The sequence below is a fragment of the Camelus bactrianus genome, chromosome 14 (genome assembly GCF_048773025.1).
Source record: "Camelus bactrianus isolate YW-2024 breed Bactrian camel chromosome 14, ASM4877302v1, whole genome shotgun sequence".
NCBI lineage: Eukaryota > Metazoa > Chordata > Mammalia > Artiodactyla > Camelidae > Camelus > Camelus bactrianus.
The window spans coordinates 58,613,766-58,638,495 of record NC_133552.1 but is presented as its reverse complement, the minus strand read 5'-3'; the positions used below and the strand labels follow the sequence as shown (position 1 = coordinate 58,638,495).

Genomic DNA, 24,730 nt, shown 5'->3' with positions numbered 1-24,730 from the left:
TTTCTATCTGCAGCTCCTAGCATTGTGCAGGAGTAAGTGCTCAATAAAAGTCCATGAAAGAAAGGAAGAGAAGAAGAAAGGATGAAAGATGGGGAGAAAGGAAGTAAGGGAGAAAGAGAGGGAGGGAGGAAGGAAGGAAGGAAAAAAGGGAGGAAGGAAAGATGGGAGGGAGAAAGGAAGGAAGAAAATTATCTATTAACCTAGAAAATGGCTTCATCACAATGACTCTATGGACAAATACTGCCTGTGGTTAGTGGATGTGGTTAGTCATGTTTCTGGCAGAAAGAGACCTCCCCAGTGCCACCATAAGTTCTGATTAATTTCTTAATTTGTATAGTAAAACATTCATAATATGGGTACGAAGACCATAAGAAGATAGGATTCCCTTTGGTGCCCTTCTGTGCACACACAGAGATCCAAAGTCATTTTCTTAGCTGCCTGACCTGACAGGTTTTGTTGCCATCCCCAAAGAGGTCCTTGAGAATGGCAGAGGGACCAGAATCTTTGTATAGTATTTGTTCGCCTATCAATAGAGGCTTTAAGGGTTTTTGAAAATTGGTTTTCTTTGGGACTCAATCACTTAAGTTTCCGATTTCCTGGTAAATATTTTTGGTAAAAACATTATCCTCTTGGATTTCAGAGGAAGTTAACAAAAAAAAAAAAAAAAAGAAAGAAAGAAAGAAAGAAAGAGCTTGAAAGCATTCACAAAGCAACGTGCTCTCCAAACACAGCCACTGATTTGAAAGTATGTCTCTCTAGTCTAAATCCAAATCCTCCAGTCAAGCCTGAAGTCTACTGTTCCTTCTCTGTGAATCCTTTCTCCCTCGAGCTATGATCTTCAAAGTTCTCAGGGGGTTACACTTGCACGTTGTTTCTTGTATTTTGTAATACCGTTTAAACTGTCTGAAGATTTAGAACATAATGATACTGTGCAGATATCATGACTATGGGCCAACAGATACAGACGAGAAATATTCTATCATTGTGAATGGAGTTCTAGTTCTTTCTACTGTTTAGTCAATATACATTTATAGCAATTATTTATTTGGATATTTTAACATTTATTATCTTGAAGTTATAAAACAGATCTTCATTTTAAAAAACTTTAAAAAGACAAACTGGTTTGGGATACCTGCTATTTTCCCAAGTAGATAGGTATTAAGAATGCACGTCTCTGACAGTTAAAATGGCTATCCAAAGGAAAAGCCTTATAAAAACACCACTACACCATCTTCCCTCAAATAGCCTGCCGACGCCTCCTTATCCAATGCAAACAAACAACAAAAAACAACAAACTCCAGGCCCTTTTTTACAAAGTTTTTTTCCAGGGAGTTGAATATTTGAAATATATGTCAAATAGCAATTTGGGACCCATTGTCTGCCTTGCGGCCACCAAGGACCACAGTAGCTTTGGTTACTGGAACAAGGAGCACAACATCATTTTCATAAGTAAGTTTCCTCAGTGTGTGTGTGTGGGGGGGTTATAGCACTTAGTTTTAGCGCTTACCTTTCAAAGAGAAAGAGAAACTGAGTTTCTCTCAGCAAAGTGATACGTAAAAGTAGGCTTTTAAGCCTTTTAATTGGACTTTAATTTAAAGTCCAGTGGAGGACTGGAAACTTTATTCTCAAGCCTGTTGAGGTCCAGGGTATCAGCAGTGGTGCTCCTCCTGCTGGACCAGTGCTCTTCAAGACGCCATCAAAGGAACTAGGCTGGAACGATCGCTTCTCTCCAACCCCCTGCGCTTGGAATCCAAAGTAAAGGCTGGATGACAAAGCAAAGAGAAGGCAAGCTCTGAGGTGAACCCAAGGCCCCTCAATTACCACAATTCCTTCTCCTTAGGGCGGCTGACTCATAGCCTCACTTCATGCAGAGGAAAGACTCCCACTCATGCTGCAAAATGTAGTCATTCTGTTCTTGCGTGCAACATTTTTCTTTCTTAAAAAATACTAGCAGTTATTGTAAAGTGCAGCCAAGTCTCTTGCCAGCTCTTCCTCCACAGTTTATCTCAAATCTATCTACTCTTTTCCATCTGCAGGGCCACCCCCATAGGAGTCCATGTGACATCACCACCTACCTGAGATACTGCCTCAATGCTTGCCCCATCCATCACCTAAAATTCATCTCACACAGTAGCCAGAGTGAGCCTCTTAACATAAAAATCAAATCAGGTCACATACACCTCTTACCCAATTAAAACCCTTCAATGGCTCTCCATTTCTCTTGAAAGAACATCTAGATGCTTTGCCTTGACTTACAAAGCCTCATATTATCTGATCCATAGCTTGTCTTGGCCTCTGTCCTCTTCACTTACTGCTCTCTAATCACCCCCATCTGCTCCTAATTCCTAAAAGATCCTTCAGGTCACCAATCTTACTGCCTTACACTTCTTGAACCTTCTGAAACACTTAACCAAACTCTTAACAGGTCTCTGTTGAAATGTTATCTCCTTGGACAGGGCATGTTACATTTTAAAAAAAATAGCCCAGTTCCTCTACCCAGTTATCAGTGGTGTGCTGGTAAATGTTTCATCATGGGCTCTCAAGGGAAGGGAAAGAATCCCTGACTGTTAGGATTTGCTTATTTCTGTGGTTTAAACACTGCTCCCATGGCTGATTTCAAGCTACTCATGTGAAGTCCATGGGCTGGCAGAACTTCTGAAATGCAACCATCAGATCTTGTGCACAGATGTGAGCTAGCTCCAGCCCACCACTGCGTTACTCTGCATCACATGCCTGCTTCTTCCCTGACTGGCACCCGTGGAAAGCTGCAGCACTGTGTGTTTGTTTGCATATTTGCTTTGTTTGTATCTAAAGCTTATAGACAGAGATTAGAATGTCTGGTCTAATAGAAAACAAACTCACAGTTAAGAGGGGGAAAGAGGGTGAGAAGGGATAAAATGGGAGTTCAAGATTTGCAGATAGTACAATATATAAAATAGAAAAACAACAAGTTTCTACTGTACAGCACAGGGAACTATATTCAATATCTTGTAGTCACCTATAATGAAAAAGAATATGAAAAGGAATATATATATGTATGTGTATGTATGACTCAAACATTATGTTGTACACCAGAAATTGACACAACATTGTAAACTGACAATACTTCAAAAAAAAAAAACAAAAACAAAAACAAAACCAAACCAAACAAACAAACAAACAAAAAAACAAAGCAAAAAGAATGTCTGGTCTAGGAAGGAAGTTTTATCTCAGCCCTAGCCCAGTTCTTACTGATTATAAGTTTTCAAAAAATAGGCATGAATTAATGCTTAGTGCTCATTCCATACACAAGGGTTTTTTCCCCTACAGCTTTTCCTTTTCTTAGCTTTCCTAAATTAAAAAGATTATTTTCTTATTTCAAGGAAAAAACTTTATTTTACTGCTTTTGGAATCCAGCAGGCCAAGAAGGAGATAGGATTTTGGGAAAGGAGGATGTTGGGGAAGGAGGCCGTGGAGGGAGGAAGGGTTGAGAGTGGAACTCAAGTTAGAGGGTGCCGTGTGGGAGGAAGTGGACTGAGTTTACAGTTTGGAATTCTCAAGTGAAATGATTTTTAGTCTTTATGTTAGTTAGAAAACAAAACTGTCTTCAGTGGGGAGCATGTCTGCCTTCTGCTGTGTAAAATGGAAGTTTCTCCTTCACACTGTGTGTCCATTGCCCAGCACAGTGCCCGGCAGGCGCAGGGACTCACACGTTTACTGAGTAATGAACGATGCAGAAGCTCCTGACCCTGAATTATCAGGGCCACTCTACAAGGTAGGAGAGTTCCCAGTACACGTTAATAAAGCACTGACTGAGTGATGTAACACCGGAACTGGGCTATTTTTTGAAGTGTTAAGAAACTGACTGAGTGTGCAGCAGATACTGGGAGAGCACTTTAGGCACTCGTGTGTGTGCAGGAAGCTGGTGTGTCTGCGTTCTTGCTCGGCACCTCCTCCTAAGTAAGTCTGTAGGCACACGAAGCCCCGACCCGTAAGCACCACTTCCTAGCTCACCTGAAAGCACAGGTGGTGGAGGTGGCAGAGAGAAAATGGTACCAGGTGTCTGGGAGCGGATGGGCCCCTAGGAAACTCCCAGGACAGCGTCCTGTGTGGCAGAAACTAAGCTATTGTCCCTGGGTGAAATTACCTACCTCAGTGGGAATTAAAATATTCACCATGCTGTATTTGCTCATCTCTTCCTTTAAGCTTTGTCATGGGTTGGCCAAACACATTGTTCCCATTTCCATTAAAAAAAGGAAGAAAGAAGGGGGGAGAGAGAGAAAGAGAAGGAAGGAAGGGACGAAGGAAAGAAGGAAGGAAGAAAGGAAGGAAGGAAGGAAAGAGAGAGAGAAAGAAAAAAAGAGAGAGAAAGAGAAGAGTGAATTTTTACATTAAACAGCCTTTCCTAAGATACCATTGTCCTGGGTCTGAAACACCAAGAGGGTTTCTCACCTCCTTCTCTCACCTTTGCCCACTGCAGAAAATTCGGGCACAAAGGAGTGCTTTTCTGTGAAACTAGTTCCCTTCACATCATTCAACTTTCTCAACACTTGTTTCTGTTAACAAACGGACGCAGGTGTGAAAGGCCTCCTTTGTTTCAGGCACCTTTTTTCTCTTGCCTTTTTCTTCTCTGCCATTCTATCACTGGTTTTGCTTTTTTTTTTTTTCATCTAAAGAGGACCCCACAATGGCTTGGACAAATGATACTAATCTGTATTTATAGTATCTCATTTTACTTAATGCTGCTTGGGGTTCTTACAGCTGACTGACTTTTGGATGTATGAAAAGATTGGACGAGGTTCTTGTAAAACTGGTTGTCAAATCCTAAATTTTGTAGACGCTCCAAGAAGCTTTGAGCTTTAAAAAATGATCCCTGCAGTGCAAAATGTTTTATATCCTATAAAATTCTTATGCTTGACAAAGACATCATACTCAGCAGGTACTTTTACATTAGAGTTCACCTACTTTACATTTTTTGGCTGACAGAGCCTTTCCAGCACCCTGAAAGCTTTCTTATTACCCTTTGTTTATACTTGGAGGCTTGAGACCTGAATAATTTGCCTCAGGTAGGACGGCAGCCAGTAACAGGGAAGTCTCCAACGAATCTTATCACTTTGATTTCCCAGAAACACAATTTACCAACATTGAAGGATTTCTTCACTGTGCAAAGACATTTTATACAATTACAAAATTAGTTAAATTTTCATTGTATGTAAGAGAGAATGTATTTATATGGCTTAATATTTGGCTATGAAAACAATTTGTTAAATGCAGGGCCTAGTAAAGATTAGGGTAAGGCAAATCAGAGAAAGGCTTAACAAGCAGTCAATCAAGCATTCGAGAATCAATCACGTGTAGAGATAAGATCCTTACCCTTAAGTTTACCATCAATCTGAGAAAACAGAACATTCTCTAACTGATGCTAGCACAAAGAAGTAGTGCCTTTGTGCAAAATCCAAGGGTCTGCAAAATGGCAAAATAAGGAATGAATTCATAAACATTAAAGTGTGCTCAGAGGGGTCAGAAAAATCCAGAGGTTTTCTAGAAAGGGCATAGTGAATACACTCACTGAGAGGGGAGAGGAAGATTGACCAAGGCAAAACTCGAAGGTAGTCATTTCCGAATTTCATCCCCTGAGAACAACCTCACTTGTAAGCCAGACTATTCATTTCATTCTAGTTTCTCTCCCAAAGGAAGGGATGGGAACAATCCCTCATTCAATGTGACTTCTCCATATCAGAAGCAGTGGCGTGCTGGACCCCTCACAGAGGCTTAGGAGAACTTGACCATTGCTAACATTTTAGGAATTTTGAGAGGCCACTGACAACATGTCATCGGAAGTTTACAATCTGCCCAGTTGGGCGTGATTTACTCCACAGAAATTGACGGACGGTGCAAATCAGCCCCCCACGTGCCCACCCCACCCACTGGTTGTTAAACACGTACCAGTGCACCTGGAAGATCGGCATTTATGGTCGGGGAGCTCTTAGGCTAGTTGTGTGTGAGGAGGAGAAAGGAGATTGACGGCAGCGGGCAGGAGAAATGGGTGAGACGTCAGAGGTGGAGTAACAAAGGCAAAGGTGGAGGAAACCACCAAGCCTTCAAGAAGAGTGAGAGCGTGAGCTGGGCATCACAGGACAGAGATCTTTCTATGTTCATTTTTAATGTCCATGAAGAGCTGTGTTCATTGGGATAATTCTAACACTGTGTGGAGGCTTTGCAAGTACACGTGACAGGATAGCATCAGGTTCCAACGGCCCATGGCGAGAAAATAAAAAGCTAGGTACTCACTGTTCTCTGTTCAGACCTGCCTCTGTTCTTCAGGCCTGCTGAGAACTTCATTCCAAGAGCTCTTCTGCCCCCAGACCCCCCACTCCCCACATCCGTGTCAGAGGAGGACTGGGAGAGAGAAGGGAGGTCACCTTTTGGGGAATGCTGAGTTTGTGGAATGGCAATCCTCCCTTTTGGGGAGAGAGGGGATTTTTTTACAAGGTTGGTGGAACCTAGTCCATGTCTCTCATCAAGCTGAGACTGATGACCATCTCTTACCAGAATGCTGCTGAGCACTGGATGGTCTGAGTGCAGAATACTGCTGAGATGGGAAGAAAGGTGGCAGCACTGGGACAGAGTGTGATAGGGGCTGCCTCAATGCCTGCCATCTGGTGTGGCAAGGAACCATGAGTTCCCCGGGGGCCACTGATAAGAAAACAATGTTTCTTTGCCTGAAAAACAAACAAACAAACAAAAAACCCATTGAGACTCTGAGTTTTACCTCCAGAAATAGGGCATCTTTGTTAAGAGACCCCTGTTACTGAGCATAATGCACTGGGAGAGTATGCATCCCCCTCACATAGAACAAGCTCCTAATTTGCTCCACATTGTGAGCACCTGGGGCAAATATCTAGCAAAAGAGGGACCGGGCTGATTCACAAATTCATGTAACTACCCACCTGGGGCTTCTCAGACATTTGAAAGGAGGGAAATCCCAAAAGACCAGACTTCCTGTAACCAAGCCAGTGGGAGGACAGAATGTTAAGATTTGGAGTATTACTATAATTATGATCTCATTTGTACACTCAGATTAATGATTTTTTAAGCTCCTTTTTCCTGGATGAATTGCAGATACTATGCCCAAGTCAGGAACCCAAGAATTGAACTAAACTCCTTCTTTTTCCATCACCTCTAGAATCTAGTGAGCAAGTACATCTATCATTTATAACATGTGCAGAAGTAAAATACTATAGCACAAAGAAGAGGGAGGGTGTAAACAGAACACTGCTGTTGTAAAGTTCTTACATTAAGTGATATAAATTTAAGGAAGACTGTGCCAAGTTAAGAATGCATACTGTAATCCCTGGAACAACTATCAAAAAAAAAAAAAAATACCAAGAGGCATAGCTAAAAAGGCAACAGAGGCAATAGAATGGAATACCAAATTAACTCAAGTAACCAAAAGGAAGATGGGTAGGTAGGAACAAAAACAGACAGAATCAATAGAAAAAACCTAGCAAGATGTAGACTTAAGCCTAATCATAATTGGTGATTGCATTAAAAGTAAATGGGTCAAATATTTCAATTAAAGGCAGAGATTATTAGACTGGATTTTTTAAAGAAAAGCAAGACCCAATTACATGCTGTTTATAAAAGACTCACTTTAAATATAAATACACAGACAAGTTGAAAGTAAAAATATGAAAAAAGGTATCCATGCAAACACTAACCCTAAGAAAGCTAAGGCAGCTCTATTGATTTCAGACAAAGAAGACTTCAAGACAAGGAGAATTATAAAGATGATTAGGGTCACTTCATAATGGTAAAAGGTCAGGTCCTTAAGAAAACCAAGTGAATCTGCCAGTGATAGTATCTGCCTCCTGTGCCAACTCCTCTGTACTTTTCTTATCCTTTAGCTCAGTTCAGTTCTCTTGGTTCCTTGGCAAAATGATGTCTGTCCCCCATTCCAATCCATCCCAGCTGAAAGTTAATTTTTAAAACAAAAATAAGATCACTCCTTTAATTAAAAACTTTTAGTGGTTCCCAGTCACTACCTGGATAAAGTTCAGATTCTTTCCTTAGCTTGTTGTAGTTGTCCCAACCCAACTACCCAGCTTTGTCTCTCATTGGTCATCACTCATCCTTGACCGCATTCACAGCAGTTATTCCTGTTCCAGAACAATCAATGGTTCTCTTTGTGCACACTCCCTCCACCTGCCAGAGATCCCCTCCTCCCATTCCTCCACACATGAATCAAGCATCCTTCTGTGCTTGACTGCAAGCTATCCATGAACTGTTATCCTCCCACTCCTCCCTCACTCACTGTGCTCCAGCCACATGGCCTCAAATACACCACATTGGGTCCCATTTCAGGGTCTTTGAACTTGCCGTTCCCACTTCAAGGTATGCTCCCCTCCATGATCATTGCATAGTGACCACCATTCAGGCCTCAGACCAAGTGATTGTCCTCATAGAGTCAAGTCCTTCCCTAACCTCCCATTATTAAGCAGCACCCACCCCCTTACCCACTATGCATCCTGCTATTTTACTGCCTCCAAACTTCTCCTCTTTCTTTGCCTCAAATACCCTGTTCATTTATTTATTGTTTTTTGTTTTTTAGTTTATTTTGGTGGGGGAAGGGAATTAAGATTCTTTATGTATTTTTAAATTAATTTATTTTATTTTATTCATTTATTTACTTATTTATTTTTGTTATTTTGTTATTTGTTATTTTATTTTTTAGTGGAGGTACTGGGGATTGCACTCAGGACCTTGTGCATGTTAAGCACACATTCTACTGCTGAGCTGTACCCTCCCCCTCATTTATTTATTTATTTATTTGGTGGGGAGAGGGGATGTAATTAGATTTGTTTGTTTGTTTATTTATTTTTAACAGACATACTGGGGATTGAACTCAAGACCCTGTGCATGCTAAGCACACACTCTACCACTGAGCTGTACCCTCTCCCCATCATTTATTTGTTTAGTGTGTGGCTCCCCACCCCTCTGGAATGTAGACTCTGTGAGAATGGGGATTTGAGGGTTTTATTCACTGATACACCCTCAGGCCCTAGAACAGTGCCTGGCACGCAGTAGGCAGTCAGTAACAATGAATGAATGGTAGATGGATGAGATGTGTGGTGTAGGGAAACTTTGTACTAATGTTCAGTTCCTTTCCTGGGCTTCAGGCAGCTTTGTCAGGGCCTCCAGCAAGCATATTCAATGTCGTGTCTCCTGCTGCTGATTCCATCTGCTGCCTCCTTTGGCAGTTTCCCCACCGCCGCACCCCCACCCCCCAACTCTCAAGGTCTCCTGTGAACCCTCCACCTCCACCTCCAGGGTTAGGTCTACATCAGTGTGTGTCTGTCTGTCTGACTGTCAGACTTCAACATAAATCACTTAGATCCTGTCTATTTTCAGTTCTTGTCAGAGGGGCACTAAAAGAAAGGTGCTTAAGAATTGCTGCTGGTCATGAATTGTGAAGCCCTTTTAAACACAACACCACACATATTTACAGACATCGTAAAGTGTATCACCTGGTCCCTTGACAGATGAATGGATAAACAAAATGTGCTATATACATACAATGCAGAAATACTGAGCCTAAAAAGGAAGTTGTGCCACATGCTACAATGTGGACGAACCTTGAGAACATTAAACTAAGTGAAAGAAGCCAGTTGCAAAAAGACGAATACTGTATGATTCTACATATATTGAGGTACCTAGAGTCATCAGATTCCTGGACTGTAGAATGGTGGTTGCCAGGGACTGGGGGAAGGGCCAATGAGGAGCCATTGTGTAATGGGTGCAGGGTTTCAGTTCTGCAACTGAAAGTGTTCTGGAGGTTGGTGGCAGGGCAGTGTGAAAGTACTTATCACTTTTGAACGTATACTTAAAAATGCTTAAGATAATAAATTTTATGTTACTTGGGTTTTTTTTTTTTACCACATTAAAAGAAATGGTTAAGGTTGCAAATTTCATCTTATGTATATTTTACCATAGTTAATTTTTTAAGGGGAAAAAATGTATCACCTGCACACATGTGTGTGTACTTGTGCAGAAACCTCAAATTCTATTAAGAACTTTTTTTCTATCCTGATTCTACTTGAGGAACTTCTAAAGAAACAGGGATCTGGAGTCTGGCATTGTGGATCCTCTGAGAATTCAGTTAAATAGCAACGAGTAGGGGCAGGGGGTGCTGTAACGCTAGGAGACGAAAGCTGCATCATGAGCTCCAAGGAAGAACTCGGCTCATGACTTTGACATTTTAGATCATTTCTCAGGAAGAGCCTGGCTCCATAGCTCTGAGTGCCGTAAGGATCTCTAAGAAAGAATCTCTGCTTTTGTTTCATCACATCCAGAAGTTAACAGATTGTAAAATTTTCTCTTGGTTGTCTTTTAAAACTCACCTTGTATTCTGTTTCTCTCTTTGTGTGTGTTTTTAACATTTCAAATTCAATATCATCTCAATTTAAGTTCAACATCATTTTGAGTTTCCCTAGGCCCCCCTTCCCTTCTATTCTTCAATTTTTTTCAGAATTCCCCTGTCTAGTATTTATTCAGTGACCTGCTTTCTTTTGAGAGAGAAATGTTTAGCAACTACTGTTTGGCTGCAAAAATGCTAAACAGGTTTTAAACACTTGGATTTCCTGGTTGGCATTGATCCCTTACCTTGTTACACAAAGGGACCCCTCTATATCCTTGAAATTCTGGGGAAATATCTGTGTTGAAGTTTCACTGTTCTAGGATTATTGGGTAATTGCTATGCAACTCAAAGATGACGCAAACAACAGTGCTATTTACAGTGAGTACGAATGTGTCTGCCCCGAGAAGGAGGTGACGGGCAGGCCTGCTGCCCTCGTTGTGTAGCTGTTCTGTCCTTTACAGAATCACAGCTCCGCCTCCTGCTAGGGCTGTGGCGGTTGGCACGGAGTCTTGGCACTGAGAGCAGCGGCCCCCTCTCCTTCAAACCCAGCCTCACCACTTCACATTCCTGGCACACGTTTTCGAGGTCTCCTCTTAATTATTTCTCTCAGGGCTACTTTGCCCTAGGAGTCTGCAATCTAAAATAGAGTCTTGACATAATAAAGGACAAAATTTTGCCATTTGCAGCAACATGGATGGACTTGGAGGGCATTAAACTAAGTGAAACAAGTCAGACAGAGAAAGACAAATACTGTATGATAGCATTTATATGTGGAATCTGAGAAATGCAACCAACTAGTGAATCAAACAAAAAAGAAGCAGACTTACAGATATACAGAACAAACTCGTGGTTACCACTGGGGAGAGGGAAGCGGGAGGGGCAATAGAGGGATAGTAGATATAAACTATTAGGTATAAAATAAGCTACAAGGATATACTGTACAACACAGGGAATAACCTTTAAAAACTGAATCACTATGTGTATACCTGTAACTTATATAATATTGTACATCAACTGTACTTTAATAAAAAAATACAAGCTTGACCCTGTCCTGATGGTAAAACGCAATATTCAACGTAAACAGAAATTAAATGTCGCCAACTAATAAGTGTTAGTAACTATTAATACATTTAATAATAATTCATACAGTAAACTGGTTACTGATACAATTCTTTGTCAATGATAACATTTCAGGGTTGTAACTGACATGTTTTGGGTGCTTACTCTGTGTTGCACTCTACTGCTCTGTATCACACCCTATGAGGTGGGTACTGTTACTATGCCTATTTTATCGGATGAGGAGGCTGGAACAAGCAGAGATGGAGGAACTCATCCAAAGTCCCACACTCAGGAAGCAGGGAAGCTGGGATTGAATTCGAGTGTCTGTTTTCCAACTCAGGTAGCCTGACTCCACAGCCTGTCCTAGAATATATGTCCCAAGGTTTATCTCATAACACACTACAGATGATGCAGTGAGAAAAATGAAAGAGGGATGTTACTGCAGACTGAATGTTTGTGTCCCCCCAAATTCATATGTTGAAGCTTGACCCCCAGTAAGATGGTGTTTTGAGACGGGCCTTTGGGAGGTAAGTAGGTCTGGATGAGACTTGCTTCCTCTCCCTCTGCCATGTGAGGACACAGCAAGAAGGTGGTCACCTGCAAGCTAGGAAGAGAGTCCTCACCATGAGCCAAAATCACCAGCACCTTGATTTTGAACTTCCCAGCCTCCAGAATTGTTGGAAATAAATGTCTGTGGTTTAAGCCACCCAGTCGGTGGCATTTTGTTACAGCAGCTCCAGCTGCCTAATACAGGGGAGGGTGCTCTTCAATCAAATCAATTTGTAAAATACTCTGTACTCACTACCTTTAAAGGACTCACAGTGCCTATTAGGAAATCAAAGGCTCTGAAAAGTCCTGCAGTAAAGAAAGCTAATTAAATTTGTTTAACTAATTTCTTCTCAAATTTTTTGACCACGGAACATCCCCCACTTATGAATACTTCACACAACACACTTGGAAGGGGCTACAGGTGGGATTGCCTGCTTGTTTCCAGGTGGGATGTAACTGCCCAGTGAAGTCAGAAGCTTTTGTAGGGGGGAGTTTCATAGGTGAGCCCAAGAGGAGAGAAACAATGCAGGCAGAGCAAAGGGCTGCTTCCAAGGGGATGGTGAGTGGCCCTGCGGGGAGAAGAATCCAGATATTCCAGAACATGGGGAAGATCTACTATGAGGAAGGTGGTCTTGGGGTAAATCTGGTGAGAATTAAGTTTCAAGAGGAAACTTTAGGGCCTGCCCCGGACAAAGGACTTGATTCTAAGAACAGAAAGGACATTTCAGTCTTGTGTTAATTTGAATATAGGAAGAAAGGATAACAAATGACTCTCAGAATTACTGTGTCATCTGCTGGAAAGAGCTGTATCTGCTGCCCATTAGAAATTAATACAGGATGATCTCCTAAATTTGTCTTAACTTCTTTCTAGAGAATTCGAAGATGGGAGCTCAAATGGAAGACCCAGCTGAGCAGAAGAACAAGAAGATCTTGTTTGGCCATAGCAGGACCCAATAAACATTTGCTGAATATATTTAACGGACAGGAAAGGGGGGATTAATTGCACAATTTGGGTTTTGTACAAATGAAATACTCGCATCAAATATTCCATTAAATATTTGCATGTATTTTAGAAACATAAAATATCTGCATTAAAATAAAATGTTAATTACTATTGAGTGGATAAATATTTTTAATAGTTTATGCTGATTGCAGAGTAGGGTGGGAAGATGGGGAGATCACTGGCAGAAAGATGGCACACTGCATAGAAAACCACTGAGTTGCTGTGTGATTTCATAACGAGATTTCATGTCTGCTGTTAGCTGAGGACGCTCAACTCGATGGCCTTAAAGATTCCATCCAAATCTCACATCCTGACTCCTTGTTAACATGCTAGAGTAAGGTTGGAGAAGAAATTGTTTCATTCAGGGGTTGGCACACAATACAATTCAGACAGTACCTTTGGATTGGATATTTAACACACAGATCAATTGTGCAAATAGATTCGATTTGCTTTTTTCTTAAGCAGAAGACTATAAAAGACATAAGGGCCTCCATTATTTAACACTTAAGATGTCGACCTAGTAAAAGTAAACCTCAGTATAGAGAAATGGGCTTCCCATGTTCTCTTTAAAAAAAAAATTGAAATTTGTTTTAACATCAATAATTTTTTCTTGAAATTAGAATTTATAGAGGTTTATCACGTTACAACAGAGCAAACAGACTATTTTCAATTTTCATGTTCCTATTCTCACCTATCACTGCAAATTGCATACAAATGACGTTTTCTCTTGTGTAAATGCCAAGCGGTTAGCAAATGTCAAGATTATTAGTGCCATCTATTGGTGGAATGTAGTATGACAACATTTATGGGGTGCAAGACACTGAGCCACTGTGGGGACAGGGCAGAGAGTAACAGGGCAGATTAGACAGCGATTACATATTTAAGATGGTAGTAAATCTATCTTCTATAAGACAATCAGAAATTTAAACACTAGAAGGGTATTTGATGACATGAAAGATTATGGCTAATTATTTTTAGGTGTGATGTTGGTATTGTGGTTATGTTAAAACACCTTTATCTTTTGCAGATTTGGGGCCACGCCTGGCCCACTATCTGTTTCTTATGGCCCGTGAGCTAAGGATAGTTTTCACCTTTTTAAATGGTTGAAAGAATCCAAAGAAGAATATTTTGTGTCACAGGAAAATTATATGAAATTCAATTTCAGTGTCCAGAAATCAAGTTGCATTGGCGCATGGCCGCACTCATTCACTGACTCTTGTCTGTGGCCCTCTCTGTGCTGCACCAACAGAGCTGATGAGTTGCAGAGAATACACGGCCCTTCACAGAAAACTCCGCCGATTTTGCCTTAGGGCTGTTTAAACTAGGTCTGTGGACCAGAAGCATTGGCTTTGTCTGGGAGGCTGTTAGGAAAATGGAATCTTGGTCTTTTACCCCAGAGCTGCTGACTCGGAATCTTCAGACCCCACGTGAGTCCTACTCACATTTAAGTTTGAGAAGCGCTGGTTTAGAGGGCCCTGCTGGGTCATCCTGGGGTTGCACCCTCCCTGAAGTACAGGCAGCCAGAGAGGACAAGGGGGTGCATTCCCCTGGAGTCCCCTTCCCCACCTAGGCCATGCTCTGAGCACCTCAGACCTAGACTCCCTGCTCCCAGCGCCAATGCCTGCCTCCTTCCTGGGGCCTGTCTCCTAGCCTGAGAAGGTGGTCAGGATACAGCTGTTTATGGGGTGGGAAGAGGGTGGCCTGAACTTGGACTTGAAGCCTCAATGTCCTCTTGCTTGAGCAGCAGAGTCCTCATGGTACAAAGAGGGTCAGAGGAAGAGGGGGACGAAAAGGGGGAGGGCTAGGGGCTGGGGCGGCTCTCCCTCTGTTGTCCTGCCCTCTGGCTTGGAGCTCCAGAGTCTTGGAATCCCGGCCTGCCAGGTAGGTACAAAGGTATAGTTGGCAGTTTGTTTGCTTAATTTATAACTTTTAAATATTTAAATACGTGGTATGGGCCTTTATTTATACTCTTGATCCAGGGCCCACAGATGTGAATGGCAGGTCTGTTAAATGCTTCTCAAAGCGTGTTCCAAGGACCACCTGCATCAGAATCCGCTGGGTTGTTTATGAAAAATTCAAATTCCCAGGCCCCACTTGTGTGACTCCCTGAATCAGAGTCTTTGGGGTGGAGCCTAGGAATCTGCATTCTAACCACTCCCTGGTGATTCTGATCCACAGCAGAGCTGTAGGAGTGCTTGTAGTGGGGGCGGTGTGGAGAGGAGCTGCCCGAGTGGCAGGAAGCATCAGGGGAGGAGAGAGGGAGGTCGCCAGGTCAGAGGAAGATGCTGACCATGAGCTTACACTGCTGCCTGCTTCTCTCATTAGTTGTCTTCATGACCTGGCCTGACCCCACCCCTGGGAGTCAGCTGCAGGGAGAAACTGCTATAACCGGGCAAAGGTGTCCTCCTGGTGAACATGGGCACTCGGGGCTGCCCTAACCCAGTCAAGGTGCAAGAGGGAAGGAAGGAGCTGCCGGTGCCTGGAGGGACCACACAGACTCAGCGGGGGAATCAGGCTGAAGCCATTGTGCAAATCTTTGGGCAGGAGAGGCCTCCAGTGTCCTGCAGGGGACATGGGAGGGGCTGGGACAGACTGCTGTCCCACCTCCCTGGGTCCACAGGCTGCATTACTTGTGAACTGTATGACCTTGAGCAAGATCCTTAAACTCCGTAGGCTTGTCTGTAAGATGGGGATCCTAAGACCCTCTAGGCTTGTGTTAGAATTAAATGTGATAATTAAGTAAAAACACATCCTTGCCCCACAGACGTGAATAAGGGGCAGCTGTTGTTTATTGCGACACTGTTACCTTACACCTCTGCACTTCCTGATGCTTGATGTCACAGGCACTTGTCCCTGACTGATAAGACTGATTTCCTCAAACCCAGAGCACAGGAAGTTTCTGGTCCCAGCACTGGGCCAGCTCCCTGAGCTTCCCTGTGAAGGAGCAACTCCTGAAGATACTGCCAAGCTGCTCATCATGTAAAGTTCCCAGGATATTCCACCCATCAAACCATACCTTGGGACTCAAGCTGAAGATTGTGGTAAAGGAACATTGGACGCAGGTGTATGAAACCTCCAGGGACAGCATGCTATACTGAAAACCACCACGAGGGGGCAGCAGAGTCCAGACATCCAGGCGAGGAGCATGGAAAGGCTCTGGAATGAGGGGCCAGGAAGGCCACACCGGGGTGGAGAGAGGTGGGGGGCTCTAGCCTCACCCTCCCCATCTCCCCCACCCTCCACACACAGAACTGCACATTCCTGCTTCTGCACTACGCATCATCTGATCTCTGTTTACTCTTTTATCGTCTAGGTTATTGTTCATCTTATCTTAAATGTAGCAAAGGCCAGTCGTTTGCAAATTTGGCTGCAAATTCGAATCACGGAGCGTAGTTCTGTAAAATCCCAGTGCCAAGGCCTTATCTCAATTAAATCAGAATCTCTGGGGTGGGGAGCCAGGAATCAACACTTTTTAAAACACCGCAGGTGATTACACCTCGTAGCCAAGTTTGGGAACCACTGTTGTGGGCAGAAGATCTCATTTCTTCACAAATGACAGCTGGCTTTCCTTGCTAGAGGCTCCTCCAAGAAGCCTTCCTAACTCACCACACATTCTTCTCCTCCATCTGTCCACGGGTCTCTCTGCAGTGTTTCCAGCGCTTTTCATGTTTGCATGTGCCTATGGATCACCTGGGGATATTGCTAATTTGCAGATTGGGACTCAGGAGGTCCAGGTGGGGCTGAGATCCTGCATTGCTAAGAAACTCCCAGGTGCTGCCCCCCTGCTGATGCGGGGCCCACAGGTAGCAGGGTTTGTAGGGGAGCAGCCTGTTTCTGCACAGGCGCCTTTGCGATCGTTCTCAAGCTGTTCAGGGCTCCTTTTCTGCCTTCGTGTCGCAAAGGGAGAGTGGCTGGTTTCCAACTCTTTCACATCCTGCCTCTAATCCTCTCGGGTCCCCACTACTCTGGCCCAGGGAAGGAGCAGGGGAGCCCACAGGTGACAGTGCACCATCGGGGCAGCTGAGACAGGGCTGCCGCAGACCTCGGGCACTCAGAGAATGGTTGGGGTCTGATGAGGCCACAGAGTGACCCCGATACTCCTGCTCACGCCGTGAGGCACTGGTGTGTGTGTCCTTGACCGCTTAGCAGAGAGGATCCAGTTCAACCTGTCGAAGCTGGAAACACAGCAGACCTGTAAGTTCTTAACACTTCTCCACCAAGGCTGCGATTTATACTAAACTGGCCTCAACCCTTCTCCACCCACCTGAGCTCAGACCTGTTATCTCAGTTCCCGTCCCTATGCCATCCCCATTTTTATACCCTCACCACCTGAATGATCCTTCCAAAAGGCAAATCTGGTTAGGTTTCACCCCACCCCCCACACACCCCTTTATCAGTCTCTGAGGGGCTCCTCCATACTCATCCCTGGTCACTTTCTACGAGCACCCTCCTCCCCAGTTCCACTGAGACACAGGCCATTGCCGGTGGGCCTCCTGCTCTTTCTGTGCATGTGGCTCCTTCCTGGTACTGCATCAGCTCCCCATTCTGGAAGCCCAGACTAACCTGCTTTCGGCTCCCCCAGACTGATGGGGGCCATTCTTCTCCATGCTCAACTGAACCTCTTCTAACCCCCATTAGGGCCTTGTGTTATTGCATTGCTTTATATTACTTTCTTTTTATTTCGGTATCCTCCACTAGTGGGCAAGCCCCTGGAGGGCAGGGATTTGCCTCCTTCAAAGCTTAACACAAAGCAGCCCTTGAACAGTGCTTGTGAACCGAGTTCATCAGCAGTTCTCAAAGTGTGGTCCCTGGACCAACAGCAGCAGCATCACCTGGGAACTTGTCACAAATGCACATTTATGGCCCCAGACCTGCCGAGTCAGACTTCAAGGCTGGAGCCCTGGTTTCACAAACTGTCCAGGTGATTCTGATGGACACTTGAGCTTGAGATCAGCTGAATTTTTTAAAAATGAGAACTTAAGGAAATAGGATGTGAATGGAATTTGCTATTAGTATTCAGCCTAGACTGTGACATCACAGGGCAGTGGCTGGTTGAGAGTGATGCACCTCTGGTCCCCATCACTTGGAATCACTGGACATTATGGCACCTGGGGTACCCGTTGTCCATCTGTCCCTCAGCCCTTGTTACATCGTCATGTTTTACTGTCTCCCCTGCCAGGTGTTGTGAGTTACTCAAAGGTCTCAGGAGTATCGTGATGTGGAACCCAATGCCCAGGGAGCCCTGGGTTCTAAGTGCCATGGTTGGTACCATCGGGCTCAACTGTGTGGTCGTGGGGCCGGGTTTTTCACCCGCACTCTTAAGTTAAATACATTCTGTCAAAAACAAACAAACGAATAAAAAAACCCCACACTCAAATAGAACTCCTAGATACAAAGATTGGTGGCTGAAGTTGGGGTGGGAAGAATGAAGTGGGTGGAGATAGCAAAAAGGTATAAACTTCCAGTTATAAAATAAGTCACTTCATCTCCAGACCTTCGCTCTCTCCAGCCTGAGCTCCAACCTGTCTGAACCTCTTTCAGTTCCTCGAATTCACCAACTTCTCTTCTGTTTGGACCTTTGTACTGTCTTCCCCATGCCTGGAAACTCCCCTTTCATGTTTTATTAAGTAGCTTTTTCTCTTTTAGCAGGTCAAAAGTGAAACATCCCTCTGCCCAGCAAGCCCGCTCCTCCTCCATGAGATGATGACCCCACTCCTCCCTGTCCTCCCTCTCCTGGACTCTCCTGTCTCTGCTCCTTTCTCACCTCCTTCCTCCTTCAGCCTGGAAGAGCAGCAGCTGTGTCTCCTCCCAGTTCCCCCAGCACCCCTCTTGGAGCCTAGCAGCTATTTGCTGGGGCTCAGTATTTGTTGGGTGATTTTGAACGCACACAGGTAAACAAGTTTCCAGGTCCCAAATTTGTACACTTGCTTCTCTTTTTCCCTTGGACTAAGAACTTAGTGGCTAATAAACCTCAGGCAGGAGGGGATATCAGAAGAGTCAAGATTTAAACAGAAGACAGCTAGAGAGAGAAGGAAGAAAAGAAGTTGGCAGCGTGGGAAGTTCACAGCCAGCAGCAAGCTGCTGTAATTCCCACAGAGCCTGTCCTGTCATTTGTGAAGGGAGCGCCCTAGGATGAAAGTGTCTTGGAGACGGTCCCTAAGGGCTCACTCTGGCTGACTGATACACTGAGATTCTGTGGGCAAAGCTGTAAAGGGAAACAACTTGGAGGGAAAAATGTGTTGTGTCTCTTTGTATAAATGGTTGCCGCTCTCCACCCCAAACAAGCCCCTTTAATAGGACATCACACAAATTACAGTGTACAAATCTCTCCTCCGCTCCCAGAGTTAGAAAGGGCATGGGTATCACCGAGTCCCACCCTTGCACCTCGCAGGAATTCCCTCTGCAGACTCTGACGGTAACGCACAGCCTTCAGTTCCCCGCGTCACTCACTCACAAGGCAGCCTGTTCCGTATTAGGAGAGTTCTAGTTGTTGGAAAATCCACCTTTAGCCCAGTGCCTTGTGTGTGGTCGTGGTTTATTGAATTAGATAAACACAGGCAACGTCTGCAATCAGAACAGTGAAAATTATTTTAAAGTAATGTGTTGTTTTAAAGTAATGTTGTGTTGTTTTTTTGATTAAAGATTGTGGGATAGTTGTGTCAAGTGTTTGAAGTAGAGTCTCCTGTCTTAACATTGTACCAATTGGATGTTCTCTTCAATTTATTTCCTGGACTGTGACCAAAAAAATAGACAATAAAGGCTGTCTTGCTATTTACTCAAAGCCAACTACTAAATATTTACCAAACAACTGAGCAAATTCTCATAAACATTGATTATCTTGAATCTTGAGGTTAAACTTTCAGACTGGGTCCTCTTTGCTCATTGCAAAGATGACAGGACCCTTCAACATTCACCCCAGGAGGGGAGGCAGCAGAGCACAGTGTATGGAAGGGTGATGGCAGATTGCTTTCCTGTTCTGTCCCTGCTGCTGACTAGCCGTCCAATGTCAGGCAAGATACTAGACTCTGCTGGATCTTAGTTTCCACCTCTGCAAACTGAGGTGGTGACACCAGGTGACCTTGTGAGGTTCAGTAACACACCAACCCTCTGTGGCTCTAGGACTTTGTACTTTCCTCCTGAAGACAAAAGCCTCATGAGTGAAATAAGCTCTTAGCCAGTTGGAAAATTGATCATTAAAAAGAGTCTAACTCCTACTAAACATAGATGGTTAATTTAAAGCAATTATTATAAGTATAACTAGGTATATATCGTTTCCTGAATTAGTAGAAACTTGAGTTAATAAATTGACTTGAGTTGGCTACAGCACTGAGATCATAACCTCTCCAGGGTGTATCACTTCTGCCTTCAAAGTTGGCAAAAGCTCCCTGGGTGTCAGCTGAATCTGGACTTTTTTAAAGCTTCTATTTTTAAACCACAGTAATTGGACTGTACAGTCCCAGTAGGGCATGTGTCAAGGAAAAAAAGAAAGACAGCAACAACACCAAAACTGCAAATAAATCCCAAATGGTTTCCAGTAATTTACTTTTTAGCATGATATTCCCCTGATATTATGTTTTCTGATCGCCCAATACAGTTATTAAACAATAATATACTGAGTAGCAAAGGAAATTAGATTTTTTTCATTAGGAACCAAGATGTTCGGTGTAAGAAAAAAAGAGATATATATCAAATTAAATAAAAACCCTGTATCCTAAGTTTGAGTTAAAAATATTAGTAGGAAGACATGTATTTTCTATTTTTTAAAAAAATTCTTTCTAGTTCTGTCTGGGGTGGTACCTTGACCACCCCAGAACAATGAGCACCCTTAGCACCTAGACTGTGCTACTAAATATCATTTTCCACTAAAAGGATCTGAGCTCCTTGGAGAAATGGTTAATTTTAGGTCAGAGATGAGCCTGGAACATCTTGTCATACCAACAAGCCAAGAATCTATCAAAGACCACAAGATCATGCCCCATGACTTAGGAACCAAATTCAAGAACCCACAGACCAGAGATTGTGCACTTTTGGCACCAAAAAGAATAACAACTGAAAAGGATTTAACACAATGAATATGTTAAAAATCTATGAGTTCATACAATTACCACACACACACACACACCTTTGAAGGAAGGCAGGAATCCAACTCATGATTCTGAAAACTGGGAAATAAAGAGAAAGGCAAAATAATTGCTGAATCCTTTTTGTCCACAGAACTATTCTGAAATCATTATTAAAGGGTTGCCAGATAGTTTATGAAGTAAATTTCTGCTTTTAGAAGAGTTTGAGCTGATAAATGCAGAGGAATAACAGAATTGGAATATCGCTATTGTGCAACCTCTAGTGAAGTAATGGATCAAGGCAAACGGTTTACAGTGGCTGTAAAATGATTAGTGAAGCACTTGAGAGGGGATTTTACAATGAATGGACCAGACTGTGACACCTGAACACACCGATGATTCTAAACATGGCAGAAAAAACAACCAGGCTCCATGAACCTCTGACGAGATGCAGTGAGAGTTCACAACACTATGAAGCATTCTTGCCCAACAAGTCAAAACAAACCTGAATATGAGGAAGTAAGCCTCGATATAACTGTCAGCTTGAAATATTTGTGGGTAAAATAATTTTGATAATATTCAGTAGAAGTAGGAGTAAGGGTGAGGAGCAGAGCAGGTATAGGAAAAACAAAAACTGTCATGTATTGATAATTGTTGAAGAATAGAAGATGAGAACATGGGGGTTCACTGCACTATCTTTTCTTTACTTTTGTGTATTATTTTCATAATAAATTTTTTACAAGAAATATTTTTTTAAGTCCTTTCCTCTCCATTGACATTTATTAAGGCACCAATTAAAACCTCTTCCTTTTTTGTCTACTGAAAATACATGTTTTATTTGCCTCCCAAACTCAATGATTGTTAGCTCTCTTCCTCTGTCTCATGAGGAGGGCTCTCATTTATTTTGTCATATTTACCTGAAGTGATTTTTAAAAATTTATTGAAATACATATTCTATAGTGTAAGCTTCAATATTTCCTCAACACCTTGTGATAAAATGCAGATACCCCCTACTTTGACAAAGACCACCATAATCAAACAAATTCTTCCAAAATATAGAGAAGAAATACTCTAAAACCCATTTTATGAGGCCAATATTACCCTGATACCAAAACCAGAAAAAGATATCACACAAAAAAGAAAACTACACACTGATATCTATATTCAATGTATAAAAAATTCTCAACAAAATACAAGCAAATCAAATCCAGCAACACATAAAAAGAATTATACTCTTGCGGGGAGGGTATAACTCTGTGGTTCAATTCCCAGTACCTGTGTTTTAAAAAAATAAATTAAATAAATAAATAAACCTAAAATTACCTCCTCCCATTAAAAATTTAAAAAAAGAGAAAAAAAGGAAAACATTTTTAAAGAATTACACTCTTAAACATGACTAACTTTACGTGACATATATTATCACAATAAAAATAGTAAAATAATAAAAATAATTATACACCATCACTAAATGGGATTTATCTCAGGGATGCAAGGATGATCTAATATCAGAAAATCAACCAATGTAACACATCGTATCACAAACATTACATAATCATCTCAGTCGACGCAGTAAAAGTATTTGACAAAATCCAAGTTCATGGACCCATAGATTAAGAACAACTATTCTGGAAAGTCTTTAAACTTAGCAGATGATAAATAATAGAGAAGAAACCCCCAAGAGCTAGAAGGTGGATCTTAGGGGTGCTACTTGCAAAAAAAAGTGTTCTCTTGAATCTATTGGAAAGAGTCTTCTTGAATCTTGATCATGAGCAATGACGGTGGGAATGGTTTATCTAAGATCTAAGATGGGCACAGAGTGTAAACTCTTAAAGGGCAGGTGTGTGTGTTCCTTCTGTGCTGCAGTCTTAATTATTCACCTGCTAGACGGGCATGAGTATTTTTGTGGTGACGTAATTAAAGGGCCTTGGGGAGAGAAGGCCACAGCCAGTGTTGGAGAGTGTGCTTAGCATGCATGAGGTCCTGGGTTTAATCCTCAATGCCTTTATTAAATAAGATTAACCTCACCCCCAACCAACCAAACAAACAACAAAAAGTGGAAACTAAAGAAATGTAAAAATTAAACTTCATAATTAAAGGGCCTTTGAATGGCTTGGAGATTTAGGGCAAGTACTTTAGATTTAGACTTAACACTAGCTGTGTGATTGTAAGTCAGTTATTTAAACTTGAAGTCTCAGAATTCTTTTAGTTTTTATTCATGTCTGAAATTAGGATTCTAAGACCATGAGATGAGAATCTTAAAAGTAATACCAAGAAGTGTTGAGTGCCCGGGCCATGGAAGTATTCATCATGGTGAACAACGTTCAAGACTGTGTACACCATGGGTCTGTCTGGAGACTATTAAGTCTGCCTCTTAGACAGACAGATGTCAGACTAGAGGACTTCGTAATACTAAGTTAAAGGGACTAAGTGTCTTGTTCAAGGACTAAACTTGTTGCTCGAATAACCTTGAAAACCGAAGAAAAGCTTGGTTACAGAATGAAATTCAATTGGGACAACCTCAGCAGTTGTGCAATTAAAGTAAACACGTAAACGGCGCACAAAAAAAGGTGGCACTGGCTGGAAGTTGCCAAAAAAGGAGGCTTTGCAGGGCAAGTCCTTTGCCTGCGTTTTAGGTCTTTGCCAAAGAGGGATTTTGTTTATACAGGAGCAAAGCTTGAACTTAATGCAACTCTGGCTAACTGCCAGAAATACTGTTGCACCGTTAAATCTGTGGAAATTTCTTCAAAAATTGCTTAAAGATATAATTATCAGTCAAGGGTGCAAACTCAAATGTCTCCATGGGTAAAACAGCTAAGGTAGGCCATGTGGGCTGTTGTAGAGAGAAGGGGGCCTACCACTGGAGGGCATACCCTGTCTAAAAGCATTTATATTCCAAGCATTTCCAAAACATCTGTCTCTGCAGTCCTGGAGGACACAGATTTTGCCCTGTGTCATCCTCTCTCTTTGGATCTAAGGAGAATTGTTGATTTTTCAGTCTTTCCAGCTTTTTACTTGCTTCTGGTGTACAGCAAAGTAATTCAGTTATACATATATATACCCTTTTCCATTATGGTTTATTACAGGATATTGAATATAGTTCTTTGATCTGCCCCCACAACCAAGCAAAATGCCTGACACATAAAAGATGCTCAATGGATACTTGCTGAACGGGTGAATGGGTGGATGTGTGGATGGGCGTATGGATGGATAGTTAGATATGCAAATGTTCTTGAGCAGAGGCTCTACCTTTGCTTCTTGAGTTCCTTAGGGCAAAGTGGGACAGGATAGAAGAGCAGAAGTTGGAAAGAGGTTGGGATCTTTGTGGGGACAACAAAGAGTTGTAAAAGATCAGAAAGAAGAGTTGGCAGAACCTAAAAATAAGTTGTGTTTCAAGAAATAAGGAATGAGATTAAAGATGACTCAACGGTCTGCTTGGTGTGCAAATAGCAAATGTAGTTTTATATTTAAAGGATGTGACATTAAAGTTTAACCCCAAATGACACAGAATTTTATTGCTCCTAGCATCACATTAAATAAGAGCTGTTCTAGCTTGTTTGTACCCATCTCTGACTGCTTGGCCCGATGCAGCCATTTTTATTGCTCTAGATGGCATCTGTTTTCCTTATCAAACCGGAGACTTTCTGCTAAGTCATCTGGAAGTCT

The 24,730-nt window shown here is 42.5% G+C and overlaps 1 protein-coding gene across 2 annotated transcripts in view; it reads right to left on the bottom strand.

Annotated features, from left to right (window-relative positions):
* CLDN10 (claudin 10) overlaps positions 1-24,730 on the bottom strand; it is an 88,935-nt gene that overhangs the window by 46,053 nt on the left and 18,152 nt on the right. Inside the window, exon 2 of one of the 2 annotated variants that reach the window (XM_074378430.1) lies at positions 6,529-6,701. The exons of the other annotated variant lie outside the window; for it this stretch is intronic. Coding sequence (XP_074234531.1) covers positions 6,529-6,658 — 130 coding nt within the window. The 5' untranslated portion in view covers positions 6,659-6,701. The remainder of the gene's footprint in view (positions 1-6,528; positions 6,702-24,730) is intronic. 2 annotated transcript variants of the gene reach the window in all.